Source organism: Halichoerus grypus, chromosome 12 (genome assembly GCF_964656455.1).
Source record: "Halichoerus grypus chromosome 12, mHalGry1.hap1.1, whole genome shotgun sequence".
Lineage (NCBI taxonomy): Eukaryota > Metazoa > Chordata > Mammalia > Carnivora > Phocidae > Halichoerus > Halichoerus grypus.
In genome coordinates, this window is record NC_135723.1 from 106,049,456 (window position 1) to 106,072,064 (window position 22,609).

Sequence of the window (22,609 nt, forward strand, 5' to 3'; positions counted from 1 at the left end):
AGTGCCTTTTATCTTTTAAAAAGATTTCATTTATTTATTTGACAGAGAGCACAAGCAGGGGGAGCAGCTGAGGGAGAGGGAGAAGCAGGCTCTCTGCTGAGCAGGGAGCCGGACGTGGGGCTCCATCCCAGGACCCTGGGATCATGACCTGAGCTGAAGGCAAGACACTTAACCAACTGAGCCACCCAGGAGTCCCTTAAATAAATAAAATCTTAAAAAAATAATAAAATTGAAGATCTTGTAATTATTTGAAAAATAGTGCGATTTATGAAGAAAAAATTAGCTAGAGAAATACAAAATACAATTAGCTAAACATATATATTCCGTATAAAACAGAATGTAGAAATATAAAACAGCAAACACAGAATAATGGACCAGGCTGGGCATGACCGACAGTCAAGGAGCTAACCCTAACCCCACTAAAGGACATGCCCTCTCAGACCTCACGATCTCAAGAGGCTGGGGAACGAAGTCAGAGTTGTACAAGCCAAACAGAAAATGAAGGCCCTTAAAATTCTCAAAGACTGAATGCTGGGAAATAGGACATAACCAAAAAAAAGGGGGGCGGGGAATTAGGATTGTTTAGACTGGCATGTTTAGTATGCCGGCAACGGGAATGAGCACACAAGCTGTGCGATCCACTTGGCGCTTTCCTTGAAGCTAAGCTAATGTGACAGGAGGCAGAATATATGACCACTGAGAGTAACAGGTGTACATTCAAGAAGCTCGGGTTCCTCCCAAGTATATAATTTATATATATTATATATGTTCAAACATGCAGAGGACTTCTACTTCTGGCCACGATGAGTAGCCAGACCTAAATTTATCACCCATGTTAGCTTAAGAACCAGACAAAACGTTCGGGATGATGGGTTCTAGGCTGGACAACATGAGACACTGGACACAGGAGTGCCCTGAGAGCATGGAAACCAAGTGAGATGAGCCTGACAACTATTTCCTGCCTAGATGGTGTCCAGGCCATGGTTCTGGCATGAGGACCCCAGAGAGATGTGAGTGGTTGCCCTGAGTGAAGAAGGGTGAAGAAATCAGGGAACAGGAGGTTCCAGAGAGAGCTAGAGGCCTCTGAAGGCCCCTCATCTTCAGCCAATCAGCACACGAGGGAGCAAACTACCTGAGGCCAGGAAAGATGCCCCAGGAGGAGCAGCGGACAATTCCCAGAGCACAAAGGGCTGCGGACAGTATCCATTCCAAACAGGGATGAGAAATCTCATAACATTAGGGCTCAAATTAGCAAGGCCACAGGATCCCAAGATTAAAGGCTGTCGGCCCTGCCTAACAAAACTTAAATCAAACCTTGAAAGGCTCAGTGTCCAAGTTACTTACTTGCAAATGAGAACAAAGCTCCAAAATATTTGAAGGAATACAAAAACCCAGCACTCAATAATGTAAAATTCACAGTGAAAAATGATGAGGCAATCAAAGCAGCAGGAATATATGACCCAAAATGAGGGAAAGTAATTCGTAGAAGTAGATCCAGCAATTATACAGATGACAGAATGAGTAACAAGGCACCAAAAACTCTCACACACTAAACACGAGAAGGTACAGGAAAGACACGGAAGAGAAAAAGATCCAAATGTTTACTTCTAAGATGAAAAATATGTCTGAGATGAAAAACACACAGGATGGGATTGACAACAGAAGAGACACTTGAGGCAGGGAAAAATTTGAGGAAGTACTGGCCAAAAATTTTCTAAACTTTAACAACAGCAGACTTTTCATCAGAAACAATGCAAGATAGTCCTTTAAGAAAATAAAACTGATAAACCTTTTGCCACACTGATCAGGGGAAAGAGACAGAGGGAACAGGAAAATTACCAATATCAGGAACAAGAAAGGGGACATCTTCCTGGGACATTAAAGGGATATTCTGAATAATGTTGTGCCAAGAAATTCAACAATTTAGATGAAATGGATGAATTCCTTGAAAGGCATAAATAAAAAAAATCATCAAGAAAAAAGAGATAACCTAGACAGATCTATATTATTGGAAATTAATTTGTATTTAAATGCCTTCTTATAAAACTACAGGCCAAGATGGCTTCACTGGTGGAATTCTCCAAGCACGTGAGGAAAAAACCCAATTCTACATAAACTCTTCTAGAAAAATGCCCAGGAGAGAACACTGACCAAATCGTTCTATGAGGACAGCATTACCCTGATACAAAAACTAGCATTATAGGAAAACAAATTTATAGATAGTATCCTTCATGACTAAGATACAAAAATTCGTCACAAAATTTTAGCAAGTTAAATTGAATACATAAAAAGGATACCCCATCATGACCAAGTGGAGTTTATCCCCAAATAAAGGTTTGCAAGGTTTAACATTTGAAAAATCAACAATATATTTTACCATATTTACAAACATAAAAAAAAAAGCTATATGATCATCTCAATAGCTTTAGAAAAGCCTTTGAGAAAATTCAACATACATTCGTGAAAAAAACACTGAGCAAACTAGTTACTAGCTGGAGTAGAAGGAAACTTCTGAAAACAACAGACTTAATGGTGAAATCCTGAGGCTCTCCTCTTAAGATTGGGAAGGAGGCGAAGATGTCTACTCACTCCAGAGGTGGGAGGGCCACGGCAGGGCAACAAGGCAAGAAAAGGAAGTGAAAGGTACCCAGACTGGAAACACAGAAGTAGAAGTGACATCATTAGCAGAAAACGTGACTGCCATATAGAAGGCAATCCTAAAGTATCCATAAAAAGCTGAGAATAACCAAGTACAATATCAATATACAAAAGTCAGCTGCATTTCTAGATACTAGAAACAAACATCAAAAGTTGAAAATTGAAAAAAAATTACATGTCAAAAGGCATGAAATACTTAGGGATAAGTCTGACAAAGATTTATCGATTATGATGATGAGTCCCATAAATTATACTCTTTACATCTGTGCAGCGACTTGTATGTTGGTTATATTTCTACAATTCTATTAAAAAATGCAAATAAAATACCTCGATTTCAAGGTCCTGGCGCTTGGGATTGTGAATGAAGAAGGTGAAGTTTTCCTCCCACACAGGTTCATTGGTTTTGTATCGAATCTGAAAGAAATGACCAAATATCAGCTCTGTGATATTTTATGTGGAAAAGAGCTACCAAGACTTTGTTTATTCATTTACTGTGTTTGGAAGCTTAGGATGACTTTAATTAAACTCCAAGACATTTATTTACTGAGCATGTGCTATTATATATTAATTGTGAAAGTGTTCAAAGATGGAGATGGTCCAAAGTGGGTCAGGGAAATGAACTGTTAGGAAATTCCAACTGTATGCCCATCCCAATGACAAGACCTCATCTGCTCTGTCTGCCCTCTGTTCTACCTCTTCCTCTACATAATGCTGGTAAGTCACGAAGCTCCCTAAACTGTGAACATTTAAAAGTGAACAATGGCCTATAACTTTAAATAATTCCTGAAATGCTTTTCTTATATTAAGAAAGTGGAAGACATTACAGCAACAGTAATGCCTCTCAATTCTTGAACAGAATTGTGTTTGTTGAATTTTAAGGACTGTTGGTTATCTTTCAAACAAAGTATTTACAGAGCTTTCAAAGGAAACTTAGAAATTTATCCCATGTCATTTATCCATGAAATCAAGCAAAAAGCATATTATATTTTTTAGTGTTATTTTTAAAAATGAACAATATATTTGTTACCCAATAAAGAAGTATGGCTATCTATGAGTTGACTGATTTGAGAAAACAAGAGAAAGATATGGAAATCAATGATCTCACGCCTACACCATCAGCCAGCTGATCGTTCTCATCTAAAACCGGTGACAGTGACATCACAGGAAACTAGTGAGAATCTTACCTTGCTCTCCTGGGCCTTGTGTCCAACTGACATCTGGACAAGAGGGTTTGGATTGCTGTTTATTTTCTTCCCTGACTATCCAAAAACAAAACCAGACAAAATAAGTAAGCATATACATCTTGAAATGGGGCTTACTAAAAAGGAGATTATTGGCTCATATTAATAATCATTTTTATTTATTTCTGATACTTCAGTTACAGGGAATATCTGGGAAGAATTTAATCGGAAAATAATTGCTGAGCATATCCGAAAGCAAAATTGTTATCTACCATGAGATAAATTAAGAAAATTCCTGTTTGTATATGATTTTTAAATGCTAAGGTCTTTTATTTTTAAAGCAAGTTATTTTGGAAAAATGAAATCTTCCAAAAATCTTTAATGCTAATTCCAGCTCTCAAAATTTATCTTACTCGCATAAGAAGATGAATAAGTGCAGCGAATGGAAACAGAAAAGCATGAGGAAGGGCAAACGTAGAAATGTACAATTCAGAACAGTCCCCTGGTTGAAATAATAAAAATACTACAAAGTATCAGAGATGTCTTCATGTTTTTAACTTAGTACATTCTGTGCAAACATGTAGCTATCAGATATCAAATCTTGCTTACCAGCTCCTAAGTAATTCTGACTGGAAGAATAAACATCAATCTAGAATTGCATTAAATTAAGTACATATAAATATGAGAAAAATTCAGGAATAAGAAAAAAATGGTAAGAAGCATACTTTAGCAGACAGGTGATAGAACATAGTAAAACACAACATATATGGGACATGAGGTTTATTTATAACTTAGCCCCACAAGAAGATGCAGTTAAATATCTGTTAGTGGGAATTTATTAGAAGGTCACAAAAGTATTTTTTAGTTAAACAATTTCAGAGTCAATCCTCAACACTGCAGCAATGACAGAAGTAGGCATCAAATTCATATGATTATCAGAATAAAATATTACTGGCCCAAACATACTGTGGTAATTTATTTTCTGGTTCATCTTTTTGATGAGAATAAATTCTGCAAAATGAAATAAATATTGTTAAAAAAAATACCCAAGGCTATAGACTACTATGGCAGAGAATACTAACTTTTCCCCTAAATCCTTCCTTTAATACTAGAAGCCCGGAGTTCCACCTGAGCACAAGTCCTCTGTACCTGAAAATTCTATTTCTGAACTTCCCTTGCAGTTGGGTCTGGCCAGGTAACAGACTGGCCTTCAAGGAGGGGCATCCTCCCTTTGCGATGATGCTACTTTCAGCTGGAGGAACTGAACGGCAGAGCTGAACGGCAGCACCACAGGCCAGGGTTCTATCACATTCCAGGGAAATAAAACTGTCTCAGGCTACAGTGGCTTCTGATACAGCAACTGCATTGATACAAAAACTGCTTCTTGGCTAATATAAGTTACTTCATCTCTGAAAAGGTAGCCATCCATTCCTAGAGTTACTGTACCTTATCAATTCTGAGACACACTTTTTTTTTTTTTTAACTTTCTAACATCCCTTGAAAACAGAATGAAACTTACAGTTGGTAACTTTATGTACCTGTTTTTACGCAGGTCCCAATTGTGAGATAGTTGTTCTTGCTTTAACTGATTTATTTTGCTTCCATTTTCCTTTTGTTGTGTGTGACATAATAAAAATCTGTATTTATCCTAAGCCTAAAAATTCTTCCAATAAACATAAACACTATCAAGCCTTAATAGGAACTTTTCTTTCTTGTGGTACATAAAATAATGGTGTATTTTTAAATGATGTTTTAGATTTCATGAAATAAGGTAAAATCACTAAGTCTTCTACCATGATGCAATATTCAAAATGCATGAGCACAAGTCAGATATATAAGTAAAATGAAAATATGAGTTTTTATTTTTTTAAACATTTTATTTTAAGTAGGCTCCATGCCCAACGTGGGGCTTGAACTCACAACCCTGTGATTAAGAGTCACATGCTCTACTGACTGAGCCAGCCAGGCACCCCAAAAATATGAGTTTTTAAGTTAGACTGTCTCAAATTAAATTTCAGCTGTTTGCAAATGATTATTGAGACCTACATATTTCATCTATTTGCACCTTGGTTTTCATGTCTAAAAAATGGACACAATAGCAAAAAAGCCAGGTTTAAATGGAATGATGTCATAACAACTAATAGCTACACTGAGCTCTTTTACATGCATGATCTTATTTACGGATACTCCAAGAAAGACCGTATCACTTCCAGTCTGTAAGTAACCGAGGGCTGAACATCTTGCTGTAGCACACACTGATGAGTAGGCCAGACTGCAGTCCAAACCCAGTCTGCCTTCATGCCAACCATAATGTCTTGCTGGTTAATGACCCTCAGATATCAAAGAAATGGTGAGGAGAGACTGCTGATCCAATTCCTTCCAGTGTTCTGGGAGCAGTTATTTCAACTGCTGTGCTAACTAGTACTGCAAAGGAGTAAATCACTGGTAGGCCACACTTCATCTCAGGGTAGGTAAGGGCTTAATAAATATGATGTCAGAAAGCAGACACTGTTTGTCTTCCTCACTTTTAAAATTGAACTTATTTTCCTACATGAAGCTGATAAAGAACCATTCCTGATCCCTTTGGATAGAATTTTCTTAAAACAACATTTAATCCACCCCTCCCCAAATATTTAAGCCTAAAATGTTCAAAGAAATCAGAGAAAAAAAAAAAAAACACTGTAAGTCATAGAAAAGTTAACAATTTAGCCAGAAAATACATATTCATGTTGTTTTAGGGAGTGGAGCTTAGTTTTCAATATACCTCATTTAATGAAATTTAAAGCTTCTCGAAAGATCTGTCACCCAAACCCAGCAGCACCAAAAGCCATGAGGTCACCGACTAAGAAACGGCCCTAACTCAGCATATTGGAAGAGGTGATTTCTAAATGGATAGGCACAGTGCACAAGGAAGAAATGTCTGGAAATCATAATCTAGAAACTGGTTAAGTTTTTAAATAAACCTTCTATTTCACCATTTTCACAAATTCAAATCCAATTAAAATGCAGATGATTTAAAACCATCTTAGATACTGCTGCCTAAGGCCAATAGGACAGAAGTCTAATTTATCACATTGGTACTTTATAAAATTTATCTTCAAACTTGACAAATTCTTCTAACTACTAATTCTTGGGTAACAAAAAGGATCCCTCTAACTAGACAACTGATTACTACATTAGTAGGGAGGCAATTTGTCAACAGACCCACGAAAGTTAAAAAGCATCATCTCTTTCAATATGTTTCAATTAACTTTTCAAAGGGAAGCTATTAGTTTACCTTTAAAGCTTTCTGAACTGCAGACTTCTTCAAGACATCAGGGTTAAATTCTAATGGGTTACTCTTTCAAGTCAGAAGAAAATGAATATACCAAGGGTTAATAAAACATGCAATGAGGAGTTTATGTAAGGTTAATGACACGAAAATTTATGAGAACGAAAAAAATCTTTAAATGAAAATCACCAACAAGAATGACACAAAAAACCAGTAGAACTCATTTTTAGCACATAAAATTCTCTATGCCCAAGATTTTATCTTAGAATAAGCCTTTATAAATATCAAAACACATTTCCTCTAGGATTACTACGATCCTTTAGGATTACTGTTCTTTTTATACTCCCAGCCCTCTTGTCTTTGAGATTTGAAAAACCCAGGAGTGACATAATAAAGGATTCTATTTACTATCCTTTACTTGAATAAACCCCTAAAATATCAACCATATATACAATACAGGCTTTACCTAAACTACAAACGAATGGGCTCTATATGCCCAAATTGCTCTCAAGTCAGCTCATACCCTAGCCTAGCAGATGCTATTTTACTTCCTTCTGAAATTTACCTTCTTCGTGCAAGACCACAGCAGGGGTGGGCCTTCTCTACTTCACTCCCATTCTCTTCCAAGCATCAAATGCAGAAGCTGATCACATCATTTCAAAAGTCTGTCCTGGCTTTAAAGTTCTATTATTATGGGTTTTATGTTCTACTTTTATTGACTTTTAAAAAAATTCATTACTTTCTTGCCTTCAAGAGGGCAAGACTGAGTTGTTTCACAAGCTCCTTCAAGGACTAACATTTAAGATTAAAGATTTTATCATGTTAGTTGTAATTACCTTCATATGACAAACTGCTTTTATTATGTTTTCATTAAAGAGCAGATTTCATAACGAAGAAAGATGGACAACTAGCTTCCCTGCCTCCTGTGGCCATGGCAGGCTGCTCCAGATGAGAAGATAAAAACATTTGGCCAAAAGGAATTAATGTGACATAAAGGCCAGATCACTGAGGTGGCCTGCGGAGCTTCAAAAATACGGGACCCACCAGACTGGACTCTAGCAGGAGCCTGGACAGGTGAGGCTGGGACCGCTGCGCTGAGGTGTGAGGACTGACAATCTTCAGGGGTCATAAGAACCTTTTCTGAAGCTCACTTTGGATAGATGTAATCTAGGCTAAGTGCACATATTACTCTAACATGCATCAGTGAAAGCAGCACGAGAGAGGCCGTGGTGCAGGTCAGGGTGCTAGAGGAGCACTGTGAGATCGTGGGAAGCTGCACAGGCTTGAAGGAGAGACAGGCCAGATCACACTGGTGCACTCATACAAGCCCACTGGGAGCCCTGGATGTTACCGCACCTTCCACCCTTGGGCTGTTCACCATAAGTGGAAGCAGTAACAGCTACCTGTGCTTTTTAAAGACTTTGATTTTTAAGTAGTCCTTTGATTTTTAAGTAGTCTCTACACCCAGTGTGGGACTTTAACTCACAACCCCGAGATTAAGACTTGCATGTGCTCCCAACTAAGTCAGCTGGGTGCCTCTGCTTTGTTTTTAAAGATTTTAAAGTAATGCCACCTGTACTTTTAAAAAGTGAGATGGCACCTAGCATCATCAAACCCAATGGTCTTCACACTATATAGCTAGCATTTTTCTGTATAAAGTAGGCGACAGTGTGGACACTCATCTTAGATGAACTCCATGGACAGCTCTATGAACTTACAAACTTGAAGTGATGATGAACTCACTTTAAACTGGGATGGAGCAGACGGCGGGGTTCAAATCCCAGCTCTGCTACTGACTAGCTGTGATCCGGGGTCTCCAACCTCAGTCCCTCACGGTCTATGTGTTGTCTTAGTTTCCTTATTTGAAAAGTGGTCATGAGGGCCTGAGGCTAAATGAGGCATACAGGTAGAGACCTTGGAAGGTGCTCAGCAAATGCAGGCTATTGTGTAAATCTCAGGTTGTAAAGCTGCTTAGCCACTGGGAGCCAGAGAACACCCTGAGCGTTCCAGTTTCAAATTCAGCCCAAAATTTGATCAAAAGAAGGAGGGCAAAGTGCTGACAGTCTACATTGTCAAGGGGCTGTTTCCAGTACAGGAGAAAGTCCTGTAGTGCTAAGGGTTTACAGATGGCCTCCCTGGTGGTAATGCATACATAGGGTTGGAAATTAGGGATTCTGAGTAGGTAGAAGCTAAGAGTCCATCGTGCCTGGCCTTTATTAGAAATACCAACGGTCTCAGGCCTTTGGGGGAAAACAGAAAGCAATGATTTAACTTCACACTGAAAACCAATGGGTTTAAAAAATAAAAAAGGTAATCAAATCCGTTCAAATTTATTTTATAAAACATTTTACTGATGCCTATATTTGAATCACTGAGCAGTACTAGTATGTGATTTTGATAATGCGGGAGGAAAGGTAGTTTTGATAACCTAGCAATGTCTTAGCTAAATATTATAAAGCAATTAAAAAATCCTGACACAAGGTCAGAAGTATTTCCTTTAAAAAAAGCAGTTACAGGAGAGAAAAGGTAACTTGGGGAAGCTACCGCAGACCAAGAGAGTTCGCGCGGCAGAGGCCTTCTGCCGTCTACAGACACGGCGTACGGTACAACCTGCCACTAAGAAACACCCGAAACAGAAAGGCATTGTATGAAAAAGTGACGGAGAATGGTTGCAAGAGGCACCAGTGACCTCATTCTGACTTTTAAAATGCCTTTAAGAGGAACAAGCAAAGAGTGAGGAGACCGTGGTTACCATCTCCTACCTACGTGACTCTCAACAGCTCACCAAACCCTTCAGGGTCTTGATTTCCCTCAGCTATAAAATGGGACAAAATACCTATTCTTCAAGTTTTGCCCCCCTTCTTTTTTAGATAAGAATAAACTGAAAATGCACATGGAAATAGAAATGAAAACTCTTCCATAATGCAAAGCACTACCACTACTAGATTCAAAGGCCAAAGAACTTTAAGGATCTCAGTAGTTACTGATTAAATCAGTCTAGAAAGAGTAGCTTTCTAGACTAATGACTAAGCCATTGGTGACCTTCTCTGACCTCAAAGCAAGTAAAAATCACTACCTGCTAAAAGCATCAAGAACAGTACCAGGAATCAAGGCCCCAGAGCAAGGCCCCAGGAAACCGACATAATGAGATCAGAATCAGCTTCCCAAATAAGGGTTAGAAATGTTCAATTATCCACTCCTGGAAATTCTTTTAAGTTCCTTAAGAGAAGCTGAATCATAAACTCAATATATTTTTTTCTCCCTTAGGAGCACTGGTTAAGAAGTGAGGGATAAAAAAAAAAAAAAAAAAAAAAAAAAAAGAAGTGAGGGAGAAGGTAAGTTCCCAGGGTGACAGGCGGACTTCTGTCCTCACTGACCATCCCCTCAGGCACAGTTGGCACCTTTCAGGAAAACCACATTCTGACACTTCTGTGTTTCGTCAGGAGGAAAAGTAGATTTAAGGAAGTTTTCTGAAAGCTTGCAAATAAATATTTACATCTCACATTGAGATGAACCACAAGAAAATCAGTTTTAATCATTATGGCTTCATTTTTTCCTCAGAATTTTTATCTTTTTTTATGGGCCGGGAGCAGCTTAGGAACGTAAGGCTTCTTCATGACTCACCAGGTTTGTTCATCTCATCATCAGATGTAGTCACCAAAGTTGGTTACAGCAGTGTTACTTTTACAAAACAAGCACAAAAGAAACACACACACAGTAACTCAAATCATGCAAGAAAGTTAAAAACGCATGCCACACCATTCCACCACCGAGTAGATGGTGTTAGAAGTCCCAGCCCACATTCTAGCAGTCTCCATTAAAACAAAAGGAAGAAAGAACACTGGAGAACTCACAAATAGTGCTCTATAGACTGAGGTAGTATTTTCACAAAACACTAGTCCCGACGCTCGCCTCTCTTTTAAGTAGCCACACCCAAAGTTTCCCTCGTAGATACTCTTAGGAAAGTGGAAACAGGAGGAGAAAGCAAAGAATGGTGGATTGCGGTCAATGAACGCACAAGAAGCACTAATAAATAGGAGTGCAAAAGGCAGAGTCAAAGCATCCCACAGAAACGCAGGAGAACTGGTTGGCAAATGCTCCCGTTTAAAATAAACACCCAACAGGGCAGCGGTTTTGCAAAGATCCTTTGCCTCTGACAGCCAGAGCATACTTCATGCACAAAGTGTCATTTTAATAGATTAATAAATTTACTTCTGCTTTTGTTTTGCTTACGTGATGTTATTTAAATTTCAATTTAATGTGACAAAATACACAGTTCGAAAGAGGCCTAATTCCTTCTTGCCAATTCACTAATACTATCCTTTGTATCCTAAAATATACAACAAATTCACTTCCATCAGGGATTATAAAAGACTTTATAACAAACATTACTGTGATTAAAAACAAAAAAGTTCTACTGAATGAAAAATTCTGTAGGAAGGTTAAATAGTAACAAAATAACTTTCCCCAAGTTGAAATTATAACAGAAAAAGTCACAGAGTTCTAACTGGAAGACTGGCCAAAAGGTTAAGGTAACACTTTAAGAAAAAATAAGAATTTGTGAAGTTAAAGTCAGTCAAAAAACCTTCACTGAAAGAAAGAGTACAATTATATATAATTATACACAGTGTTCAACTATATCTTCCCAGTATAAAAAAAATGATCAATTACATTTTGTTAAAAACTTTAAATAAAAGAGATGCACAAAGTACCTTTATTTGCTTTTGAGCTAAGTGCAAGTAAAGCACCACTGTGAAGTCCTGAAAGGCACTAGTGAAACTAGGGTGTGTATTTCGTGGGACAAAGGAACAGTCTAGCTGTGGTGAGGTGAGGCCAGGCACAGTCCAACAGGAGACACTCAGATGCAAACTGTGAAGGGCAGTGAACACTTGGCTTCCTCGTCTGTCTCTACCAAGTGGATGCCAACAAGGGGAGGACACAGGGAGACTACACGCAAATGCACTTGGATGGATGAGAATTTACTATAATTTTGGGAGGAAAACAGCCTGTATCTGTAGTCTTTCTTTCACCAAATGAAATAAGAATGGCCATCTCTTGAATAAGTGAACTGGCACTAAAAAAAATATGATCAAAACAATGTATGTGTCTATAATGATCACATTATCCTAAATAGTGGGTTTAAAGTATGGTGGTGGAGGATCACATCGGGCCTCACATGAATGGAAATAGTATGATTTTTCTTCCCCCCAGTTACAGTCATTACCTACGAAGGCTGTACTTCAGTTTTTTCTAAGAGCAAAGCAGTTCTGATGCAAATGAGTCGGAGCACTTGCTGTGGGCTGCAGGAGCCGAGTAGGACTGATCACCTGAGGCTCCACTCAGAGGCCCTGCTCTCCCAGCCTGCCCGTCTGTCGTCCTACCAGCTACAGCCAGGATGGACTCTGGGCTTGTAGGCAGAGCTGCTTCATTTTATGCCCATGCCAAACAGACAATTTCCAAATCTTTAGGTCACTCTATTTTAATAACTAGTGATTTTCTACAGAATATCTTCTTCCCTAACTACCAGGCACATTCTTTTCCTATGTAATGGAGATTTCTTCATAAAACATGTCAGAGTAAAAATAATTCTGAACATCCTGGATAAATCCGTAAGATGTATAAACCGAAATTATACTCATGAAGCAAATACATGCTGATCCCTCCCTCCCCCGTGCTGCTCTCCCAGGTGGGAGTGAAGTGAAAACAGAGGAACAGAAACAGGTGACACAGTGTGGGTGAATGCAGCAAGATCTGCTACCAGGAAAGGAGCACCCAAGGGAGCTCCCATGGCATTACCTACCGGAAGGTTCCTTGCTGAATCCAAATACAAAATCAGCAATGAAGAGGAAAGACCATCATTGGCTTGGTCTTTGTCAGCCCTGATGTCTGTTAGCACCTATGAGAAAGGACAAAAAGCCTCAGCAGGTGTATTTCCACAGGATTTTAGACTATTTCTCCCTGATTAGGTCTGTAATGCTCAAGCAAAGAAGGAAGGTGGGGAAATAAACCATCCAATACATGCAACACAGAGAGAATGAACACAATAAATATACTTTGATGACAAGAATCTATATGAATCAATTAAATAAAGCACAGGTGATCTGTGGCTCTCCAAACCCCCATACTCTATCAAGCACAAAATATGAAGATCTCATAAAACAGGTGGGAATGACCTGTACATCTTTCTTTAAAAAAAAAATTCCATTATCTTTATTTTACCCCTGATGTGACTGCAGTGACTTACTTAATTTAATCAAAATTATTGCTGCCATTTTTCTAAGCCAAGTAGAAACGCAACCTAAAGATACCAATCTTAGCTCTGAGGGGTGGTGGTTGTCATGGGAGATACTTCACAGCACCTTGTCGAGGTTTGAAGCGTTTGGCATTAATGAGAGCCACTCCAGTTTCAAGTGCAGTTTTCCTCTGGGAACCTCGTCCAGGGCGAACCACTGGAGAGAGAACATGAACGTTCACAGAAGTTCTCCTGAGTCAACCTTTCCAGTCAAGCAGTTTCCACAAATGTCACAAGCTGCTCACTGTGAGGCACGGACAGTTCCTGATTAATGCTGAAAGACCGAGTCCTACCATATTTCGCTTTGCCCTTCGAATGAGCCGATGGCCCCAGAGGATGACAAGAGCAGTGGGCTGGAACTCGCCCAGCACTGCCACCACTCTGGAGTCAATACCATTTTCATCCCTAACTTACAGACGAGGATTCAAATGTCTTCTAGTACTGCCCAGCACTGTCAGGCTTCTACGTATGGACTTCAACAGAATTTATGGGCCAGGAGATAATGTAACATTGATCCCAAATACTGAATTTCATTATCAAAGAAGTTAACATGTTTGTCTTTATGTCTATGTACTACTTAATAAAATAGTATACACGTGTTTCAGCTTAAACACCACAAAGCAATTCATCGAAGATAATCCCCACTCAGTGTTAAGAGACTGCCCTGGGGAGTGCATAAGAAAATGTGTTACTTTGAAAGCAGTGGATCTCAACACTCATTTGGTTAATTATGCCCTACTTATCCCAATTATACCCATCTTTTAGACGCCACCTCAAAATTTTCTTTTTTAATACGTTTTATTCTGACAGCAATATCGTGCTTGAAGTAGTATCTGCTTGCTGTAAACTCCCCCCGCCCTACAGGCGGCTTTCACGTGACAACTTCTCACTGACTGCACTGTGCTATCTCTGTTACTAACTCCAGCTATCTTTAAAAAGCCCACTTTTGGGGAGCTTCTCACAGGCCTCTGCCCAGACTCCCAAAGGAGAGCACATGCCTGCCTGAAATGGTCGGTTTGTGCTCGTACTCTTAGGAATTTCTAGCATATGCTGGGCACACAATACACACTATCTGATTGGGCTGTTAAACTTACTGCTTTTCACTTTGCCATTATTAAAAGGCCTAAGTTCTCAGAACATCGTGTGGGGAACCAACAGGTCTGTCAATGCTCATGAAATAGAATAATACTCAAAGAAAACTTACTTCATCTAAAAGGCGCTCCTTCTCAACTTCAATAAGATCAATCATAAGACTATAGAAATAACAACACAACAACTTTAGAACATAGAAACACACTTCTTACAACTGAAATAACCTTAAACATTTGTCTACGAAAAAGTACTCCGGAAATGTACCAAAACGCTATAGTTTATCAAGAAACAGATTTCTTCCAGAAGCTTCCTCAGGCTTATCCCAAAACTATGAAGGGAAGTAAAGAAACAAGCAGGGGTGAGTCTCTGGGAGGTCAGGACCCTCAGTTTGGGAAAGCCAGGATCAGAGTTGTAAAAAATGTGGTTTTCCCCACAACGTAGCTATTTATAATGTGCTGAAAATATTCAGCCCTCTTGTCTGACATGCTCTCTCTCAGCGCTGCCATCCGTCACTACAGCTCAGTCACCCATGCCCCTTTCCTGTCCTCGCTCCACAGCTCTGAACCATCCCCACAGACGTTTCTGGTTCAGCTGAGAGCCCCTTCCATTTCCCCTAGAAGTCCTGCTCTGCTGCAAAGCATGGACCTCCCCTCCCTCAGAAGTCAGAGATGACGAGGATGGGATGATTGCACTACTATTTTCTCTCGCAGCTGCCCCTCCTCCTGCCCTACACCAGGTGAGACCCTCCCAGCTCTTTCCTGGTCTATCACCACAGTCCCCAGGCTCAGTCCCTGCTACTCTGAGCCACACAGTGGTTTTATTAGAATGCAAATCTGATCCATCACTGCCCTGCTTACAATCTTTTGGTCGCTCCTTGTTAAACCATCTCATGAATGAATTCTGAAGTCACAGCATAATACACAGGCCATTCTTGAGGAGGCCAAATCTGTCCAACGTCATCTATCCCTGAATCTTTTACCACAAGAAAGTCAGTCAAATAATAAAGATTAGGGTTAGATGTATTTTTTAAAAGCTCATGTTTGGGCGCCTGGGTGGCTCAGTCGTTAAGCGTCTGCCTTCGGCTCAGGTCATGATCCCAGGGTCCTGGGATCGAGTCCCACATCAGGCTCCCTGCTCTGCGGGAAGCCTGCTTCTCCCTCTCCCACTCCCCCTGCTTGTGTTCCTGCTCTCGCTATGTCTCTCTCTGTCAAAAAAATAAATAAAATCTTTAAAAAAAATAAAAATAAAAAAATAAAAGCTCATGTTTTTCAGCTGTAGTGGTTGTTTAATTTAAGTAAACAGGTCAATATTTATTTTTCCAATGTGCAGGCACAATGTAAATCACTATTCCCCCTGCTCCCTAAATAACCCAACAAATCGAAAAAGCTTAAAAACTCCTTTCTGCAGTCTAGAGCGGAGCCTGCACGGCGTGAAGGCAGGCTGGGTACCGGCCTCTGGGACACACTCCCCGTGCGGCTTACCAGCACCTGAATGTGGGCACCTAGCTACATGGGGCCAGCGGCTGCTGAAACAGACACAGATCTAAACCTTTTCCTTCTTGTACTTAAATGTGAAACTTTACAGGAATAAAACATACTTTAAGAAGTCTAAGGTGAAACAAATGTTATATCTAAGAAGCCACTTAAAAATACATGTGACACATACATAGCATATTTTTTGAAGCCATATTAGTTCTAAGTGTCACTACTCAGAAGAAAGAGCAGCCTGTGCTCTCCTTCCCCGAGGGTTTACCTTCCTAGGAAGTCATCCTTGTCTGGGTCTTCATCAAAGAGCTCAATCTCTAATTCCTGTCCAGGATGTTCATAGACTAAAGCCTGAAAAAACAAGGAGTAGTTATCTTACACGGTTAGTACTGTTGGCAGCTGCGGAACAGGGGGACCGTAGTAAAGAGCTCCCTGCAGTTCTCCCCCTGGTAAGTACGGCAGCACTGGGAACAGGAGGACCGTAGTAAAGAGCTCCCTGCAGTTCTCCCCCTGGTAAGTACGGCAGCACTGGGAACAGGGGGACCGTAGTAAAGAGCTCCCTGCAGTTCTCCCCCTGGTAAGTACGGCAGCACTGGGAACAGGAGGACCGTAGTAAAGAGCTCCCTGCAGTTCTCCCCCTGGTAAGTACGGCAGCACTGGGAACAGGAGGACCGTAGTAAAGAGCTCCCTGCAGTTCTCCCCCTGGTAAGTACGGCAGCACTGGGAACAGGGGGACCGTAGTAAAGAGCTCCCTGCAGTTCTCCCCCTGGTAAGTACGGCAGCACTGGGAACAGGAGGACCGTAGTAAAGAGCTCCCTGCAGTTCTCCCCCTGGTAAGTACGGCAGCACTGACTTCATGTCATCGCCCAACCACACACACACGTCTCCACGGGAGACCGTTCTGAAGCACCGGCCCCCCCCACAGTCTACTGTGTTTCCAGCTATCTGAGTCAAGTTCCACTGCTCCGAAGTCAGGTCACCAGACAGCACCCACAGACTGGTACAGGCCTGGGACATCTTTCTAGTCCTGAAGTGGCTCTGTTCAAGTGCTATTCTTGGGATACCGACAAGTGATCCATTTACCACCACTTAGAGATTAAGAAATCTGGCAACAGACTGGATTGGGAGGATGGGAAGCTGGTGGAGCACAAAGTGTACAACTGTTCTGAAGAACAATTTTGCAAAAATGTATCAAAAAAGCATGATTTATGATGCAGCAATTCCACTTTGAGGAGCTTATCTGGAGAAAACTTGGTCAAGTGAAGAAAAATACATTCCCGTTACACTGGTAATAGCAGTGGTTCTAATGCTGAAATGAACAGCCAGTATCTCCTTGGGTAAAGAAATGATGGAATCTATTCAGTGAATGGCAAGTATAAACCATGTTCATCTATGTTCACTGACATACAGAGATGTCTAGATGTAGTAAATGAGAATTTACAAAACAGTACATAATCTCATGTTTGTAAATGTTTACATGTTAACCACCACAGAAATCACTTTGTCAATTATTTATTGTGATAGTTTAATGTAATTAAAGTTTAAAATTTATGTGTTGTTTATGCCTTGGCATGACAAGAAAGTTGTGAGGTAGGGACAGAAGGTACAATACTTCTGAAGGTGGGAAATGAAAGAAAAATGATTTAAATGATGCTCTAAACCAACCACACTCCTGCATAACAGGAGTGGAATCAGAATTGGGGGAGAAGCCAACTGACGCCACTGGACACATCTTACCTCATACACCTCATTCCACTTGGGACTGAGGTTCTCTTTGATGACCTTGCTTTGGAAGATCTGGTTGCCAACTCGAATAACTCCATAGGGGTCTGACTTTCCCTTGACGAGTCCCTTAAGGTACGTATCTTTCCCCTGAAGATCCTGAGCTTCAATAAAATGTATCCTCAGAACACCCTGAAAAGAAGGAGCACGCACAGACTGGTCACTGTGACACATGCAGAACAACGGCTGTATGCTCACTGTCCTAAGAACGGGGAAGAGCGGACAACACGAAGACCCTCTCCCTGCGCAGCAGAGAAGAAAGTCAACATGGACCGTCGGGCAGCAGTGCGGAGGGAAAGCCAGAGCAGGGCGGACGGCGGTGTCTGAGTATCACTACTTTCCATCAGGAGAGCAGACCAGGGAGGAGCGAGGGGTGAGGCCCCCAGTGACAGTGTGCAAAAGGAGCCCCAGGAGCCTGACTTAGTCTCCTGGATCACCCAACAGTCCTGTGTTCGGTACGACAGTGACTGAGAACCACCATTACAGGATGTCTCAGAAGTGTCACTAAGCCCTTGGCAGGCGCTCATTACTTCAACTTTTAGAACAATCCTATGAAATACAGCTGACCGGAACAAAACAGGTTTGAACTGCGTGGATCCACTTATATACAGATTTTTTTCGATACAGAACAGTACCGTAAATGTATTTTCTCTTCCTTATAATTTCCTTAGTAACATTTTTTCTCTAGCTTACTTTATCGTAAGAATACAGAATATAGTACATAACATATAAAATGTGTGTTACTGGTTTATGTCATTGGTATGGCATCTGGTCAACACTAGGCAATTAGTACTTAAGTTCTGGGGGAATAAAAAGTTATATGCAGGGGTGCCTGGGTGGCTCAGTCGTTGAGCGTCTGCCTTCGGCTCAGGTCATGATCCCAGTGTCCTGGGATCAAGCCCCGCATCGGGCTCCCCGCTTGGTGGGAAGCCTGCTTCTCCCTCTCCCACTCCCCTGCTTGTGTTCCCTCTCTCGCTGTGTCTCTGTCAAATAAATAAATACAATCTTTAAAAAAAAAAAAGTTATATGCAGATTTTCTACACAGGGGCTCGGCGGCCCCACCCATGTTGTTCAAGGGTCAACTGCACTGTCATTAAATTTATTTTATAGATAGGAAACTGAAGCTTTGCAATACATACTACTCATAGACTTTACACATAGTTTTCTTCTCCTAAAATGCTGTTTAATTGGTAAAATAAAAAAATGTTCACTCACACTTCTTTCAAGGCAATCAATGGTGGTAAAGTTAGCACGAGGCAGCATTCTCCAAAAACCCTTTCAAAATCATTGGGTAATAGTCCTGACCCAATCAGCTAGGAAGACATGCATTTTTACAGATAAATACGCTTTTAAAAACTTAGAGAATTTCCCATTTACAGGAAATGTGTCTAAAGTTTAGATAATCTGGCAACATGTTTAAGGAGCGTGGCTTTTAAACCCCACAAGGCTAAGGAAGGTTGGATCTGGGCGGGCACAGGTGCTCACCACGCTCAGGGAATAAAAAGTGCGAGTGGCAAAGGAGCACGAGGATTTCTACATGGAAGAGAATTCTTGTGTTTTCAGAGATGAAAATCCTAAGTTAAGGAAAAAAGACCTGCCTTCCTCATATGCACTGTCCCAGCAAATCTGAATGCCAACAGTGTAACTAGTTCAGGCATCAATTAGCTGGGGTGTTGGTACTTTCAAAAAATGTAAGGCAGCTCAGACACGTTTGAGGGTTTGTACACTGTTACGGAGATCTACCTTAACCACAAAAAAGTAACAAGCATCAAGCAAAGTTGTCTACTTCCACTTCAGCAAACAAACTAACAACCACCACACACCCAGTGAAACAGGACCAACTCAACACCGTCTGTTTAGTAAAAGAAACCGTCCAGTGCTTGTCAGTGCCACACTCATTACGGACATCACACAACAGGGCTGCCTGCTCCACTTCGGGAGGGTGCAGATTCAGTGGGGTGAAGGGCCCAGTGGGAAAAGCTCTGAGAAAATGAGCAAAAGGAAAATCCTCCTTTGGATTGGAGTCGGGAGGCCAGAGGGGGCAGCGCCCAGGCTCTACCAGTCCACTGTCCGCTGCAGACCCAACAGGGAGAGATGCATCTCCCCGTGGATACTCGTTTACTGTCCCGTCGGGAGAAAGGAAGGTTTCCTCCTGCCCTGGCAACAGCTCAGCCAACGAGAAGCCACTACACTTCCCAGCTCCAAGTTTACACCAGTGGACTTTTAGCTTAATGCAGCCCCTCCCAATGCCCCCTCTCCTCTGTAAAAGAGCCTCCTTCTCCTTTGTTCCGCAGAATCACCTATGGTTTTGCCATAGCTTAATTGTCCCAGATTGCAATTCTCTGCCATTCCCGAATAAACCCATTTTTGCTGGTAAAGTAGCAGCAGTTTATTTTTTTATTTTATTTTGGGGGGGTGGGTGGAGAGGGAGAGAGGCAGACAGAGAGAGAGAGACAGGCAGGCGGGACAGAGGAAGAGGGGGAGAGAATCTTTTTTTTTTTTCTTTTTTTTAAGATTTTATTTATTTGACAGAGAGAGACACAGCGAGAGAGGGAACACAAGCAGGGGGAGTAGGAGGGGGAGAAGCAGGCTTCCCGCTGAGCAGGGAGCCCTATGCAGGGCTTGATCCCAGCACCCTGGGATCATGACCTGAGCCGAAGGCAGATGCTTAATGACTGAGCCACCCAGGTGCCCCAGGGGGAGAGAATCCTAAAGCAGCTTCCACACCCAGTAAGGAGCCTAAAGTGGGGTTCAATCCCACAACCCTGAGGATCATGACCTGAGCTGAAATCAAGAGTCGGACGCTTAATGTATTGAGCCACCCAGGCACCCCTGAGGGTTTTATGTGAAGGTTAATAGCTCTCACTAACCTGTGAGGGCCCATCCACTCCAAGGACCTCTTCTCTGACCAGTGGAGGGAATACTATGTCCTTGACCAGCAATTTCTCAGTCTTTGGTTGAGGTTACATAGTTCACTCAAATGAAGGTGACTCCAGTATCTGTGACCTAACTCTGTGTGCTAGGCATCACCCCCAATTTACAGATGAAGAAACTGAGGTCCATACATGCCAAGTAATATGCCCAAAAAGTAAAGCTGCTATTAGACCCTAGGGCTGTGACGGAGATCCAGGCCCTGCCCTTTCCATCCCGTCCAGGGCAGCTGGAACACCAGCATTGCTTCTGCCGCGGTGCTTAGGACTCCAGAGGTAACCACACTCTCACCGCTGAGAGAAACCCTGTACCAGTCATTATACAAAGTGCCCATCACTTAGACTAAGCTGTTACATTTTGATAATACAAATAGTATGTGCTTTCTGAGATAACTAAGCCCTCACAGCAGTCCTTTATGACCTGCAATAATATTTGCAGAATTAAATCCCTCTAAGCACCTTGGACGTTCATGGCTGAGGTTTAAGAATTGCCCTGAAGTCTCTGATGCACACTGGCAATCTCCTAAGGAGTGTGACAGGACAAACTACCACATCAAGATCCATGTGGCAAGGTCACTGTTAAGAGAACCACGAGAAGTTACAACATCCAACTATGTGATAAGCTTCTCTGTATCTAAGTGCCAATGGGTGCTCAGGAGTACTTACCTTTGGTATAGGAAACCGCAACTGAGCTATTTGAACTTCACTGACAAGAGGAACGGTGATCCGATTGGGAAGCACCAGATAGTTTGATATTATATCCAGAATGATCGTATCTGACAGACCACTATTAGGTGGGTGGTAAAAAGAACAAATCAACTATCAGGCATATCAATACTAGTTATCGCTTTAACAGCAAACTTACCACAAACATGATACAACACCCCATTTACAAGGTCGGAATTGTCTAATTTTTCAAAGACAACATTTAAGACAGTAATTCAATACTTTAGCGGCAATATGGCTATGGGATATATATATAGCTGAGAAGTACAGCTGAGAACACAAGGTAACATTCTGGCTACATTTCACAATATTCTAAATAATGTTTCATATGTTCCTGTGTGACTTCATCATTGATTTAATATCAACTAAGACACATTACATTTTCTTTTTTTAGCATATTTCAAACAGCCACAAAAGTGCAAAGAATACCGTAACAAACATCCACCTACCCATTCCATGTTTCTTACATTAAATTTCTCATTATTTTTGCATAGCTTCCAATCAAGTAAAAGAATTTACAGTTTATTCTCTCTTCACACTGTATTTGCATACTGAATACTGTAATAATTTTGAAATTCTATATACCACTGCACAGAGAACTCAGTAATATGAATAAAATTGTGGAGGATAAAGAAACAAATGTACTTTTAATATATTTTTGCCCATTCTTTGGGGTAAATGTGAGAATTAAGTAACATGGGACAACGGTTTTGAAAGCATAAATGAAATTTCAACACCTTTACCCAGAACTGAGAAGTTTTAAAAGAATCTTATTTCTTGCCAGTACTTCTCAGATGTTAAAATTGTTAACAGATATATGTAAAGTAATTGTACATATAAAACACCCACTAGGACAGAGTGAAAGTCTCCATCATTAATAGTTGAACATTCACTCTAAGCTGGGTATCCAAATGCAATGACAAGAGAAGGGGTCTTACCTTAGGACTTTCCAGTCCAAGACAGAAAAAAGACTGAAAAACCCACAACCCCACAGACAACACAGCTCTATTTATGCATACGTCCGTGAATTAGACGTTAACATTAAAGAGACAGAGAGGGTCTCAGCTGCCAGACACTGGATATATGCTCACTAAGCAGCGATGTGAGGTGGTCCTTCAGAGTTTGAATACCAAGCATATTCTTACTTCGCCATTCCCCTCCAACCCCAAATACTGGTTGTGTTTATACTGAAA

The 22,609-nt window shown here is 41.0% G+C and overlaps 1 protein-coding gene and 1 non-coding gene across 7 annotated transcripts in view; both read right to left on the reverse strand.

Moving 5' to 3' along the window:
* Positions 1 to 22,609, reverse strand: part of ESYT2 (extended synaptotagmin 2) — a 92,776-nt gene that overhangs the window by 10,352 nt on the left and 59,815 nt on the right. For 2 of the 6 annotated variants that reach the window (XM_078059821.1, XM_036067102.2), the window contains 10 exons: positions 21,357 to 21,477; positions 17,716 to 17,892; positions 16,247 to 16,329; positions 14,607 to 14,655; positions 13,470 to 13,559; positions 12,911 to 13,006; positions 10,965 to 11,066; positions 7,117 to 7,179; positions 3,843 to 3,917; positions 2,986 to 3,072 (listed from right to left, as the gene is read on the reverse strand). In XM_078059821.1, coding sequence (XP_077915947.1) covers positions 2,986 to 3,072; positions 3,843 to 3,917; positions 7,117 to 7,179; positions 10,965 to 11,066; positions 12,911 to 13,006; positions 13,470 to 13,559; positions 14,607 to 14,655; positions 16,247 to 16,329; positions 17,716 to 17,892; positions 21,357 to 21,477 — 943 coding nt within the window. The remainder of the gene's footprint in view (positions 1 to 2,985; positions 3,073 to 3,842; positions 3,918 to 7,116; positions 7,180 to 10,964; positions 11,067 to 12,910; positions 13,007 to 13,469; positions 13,560 to 14,606; positions 14,656 to 16,246; positions 16,330 to 17,715; positions 17,893 to 21,356; positions 21,478 to 22,609) is intronic. The other 4 variants (XM_078059819.1, XM_036067103.2, XM_078059820.1 and 1 more) reach the window with 2 other exon arrangements.
* On the reverse strand, positions 5,735 to 5,807 carry TRNAK-CUU (transfer RNA lysine (anticodon CUU)). The gene has a single exon. It is a non-coding gene; the product is annotated as a tRNA-Lys (tRNA).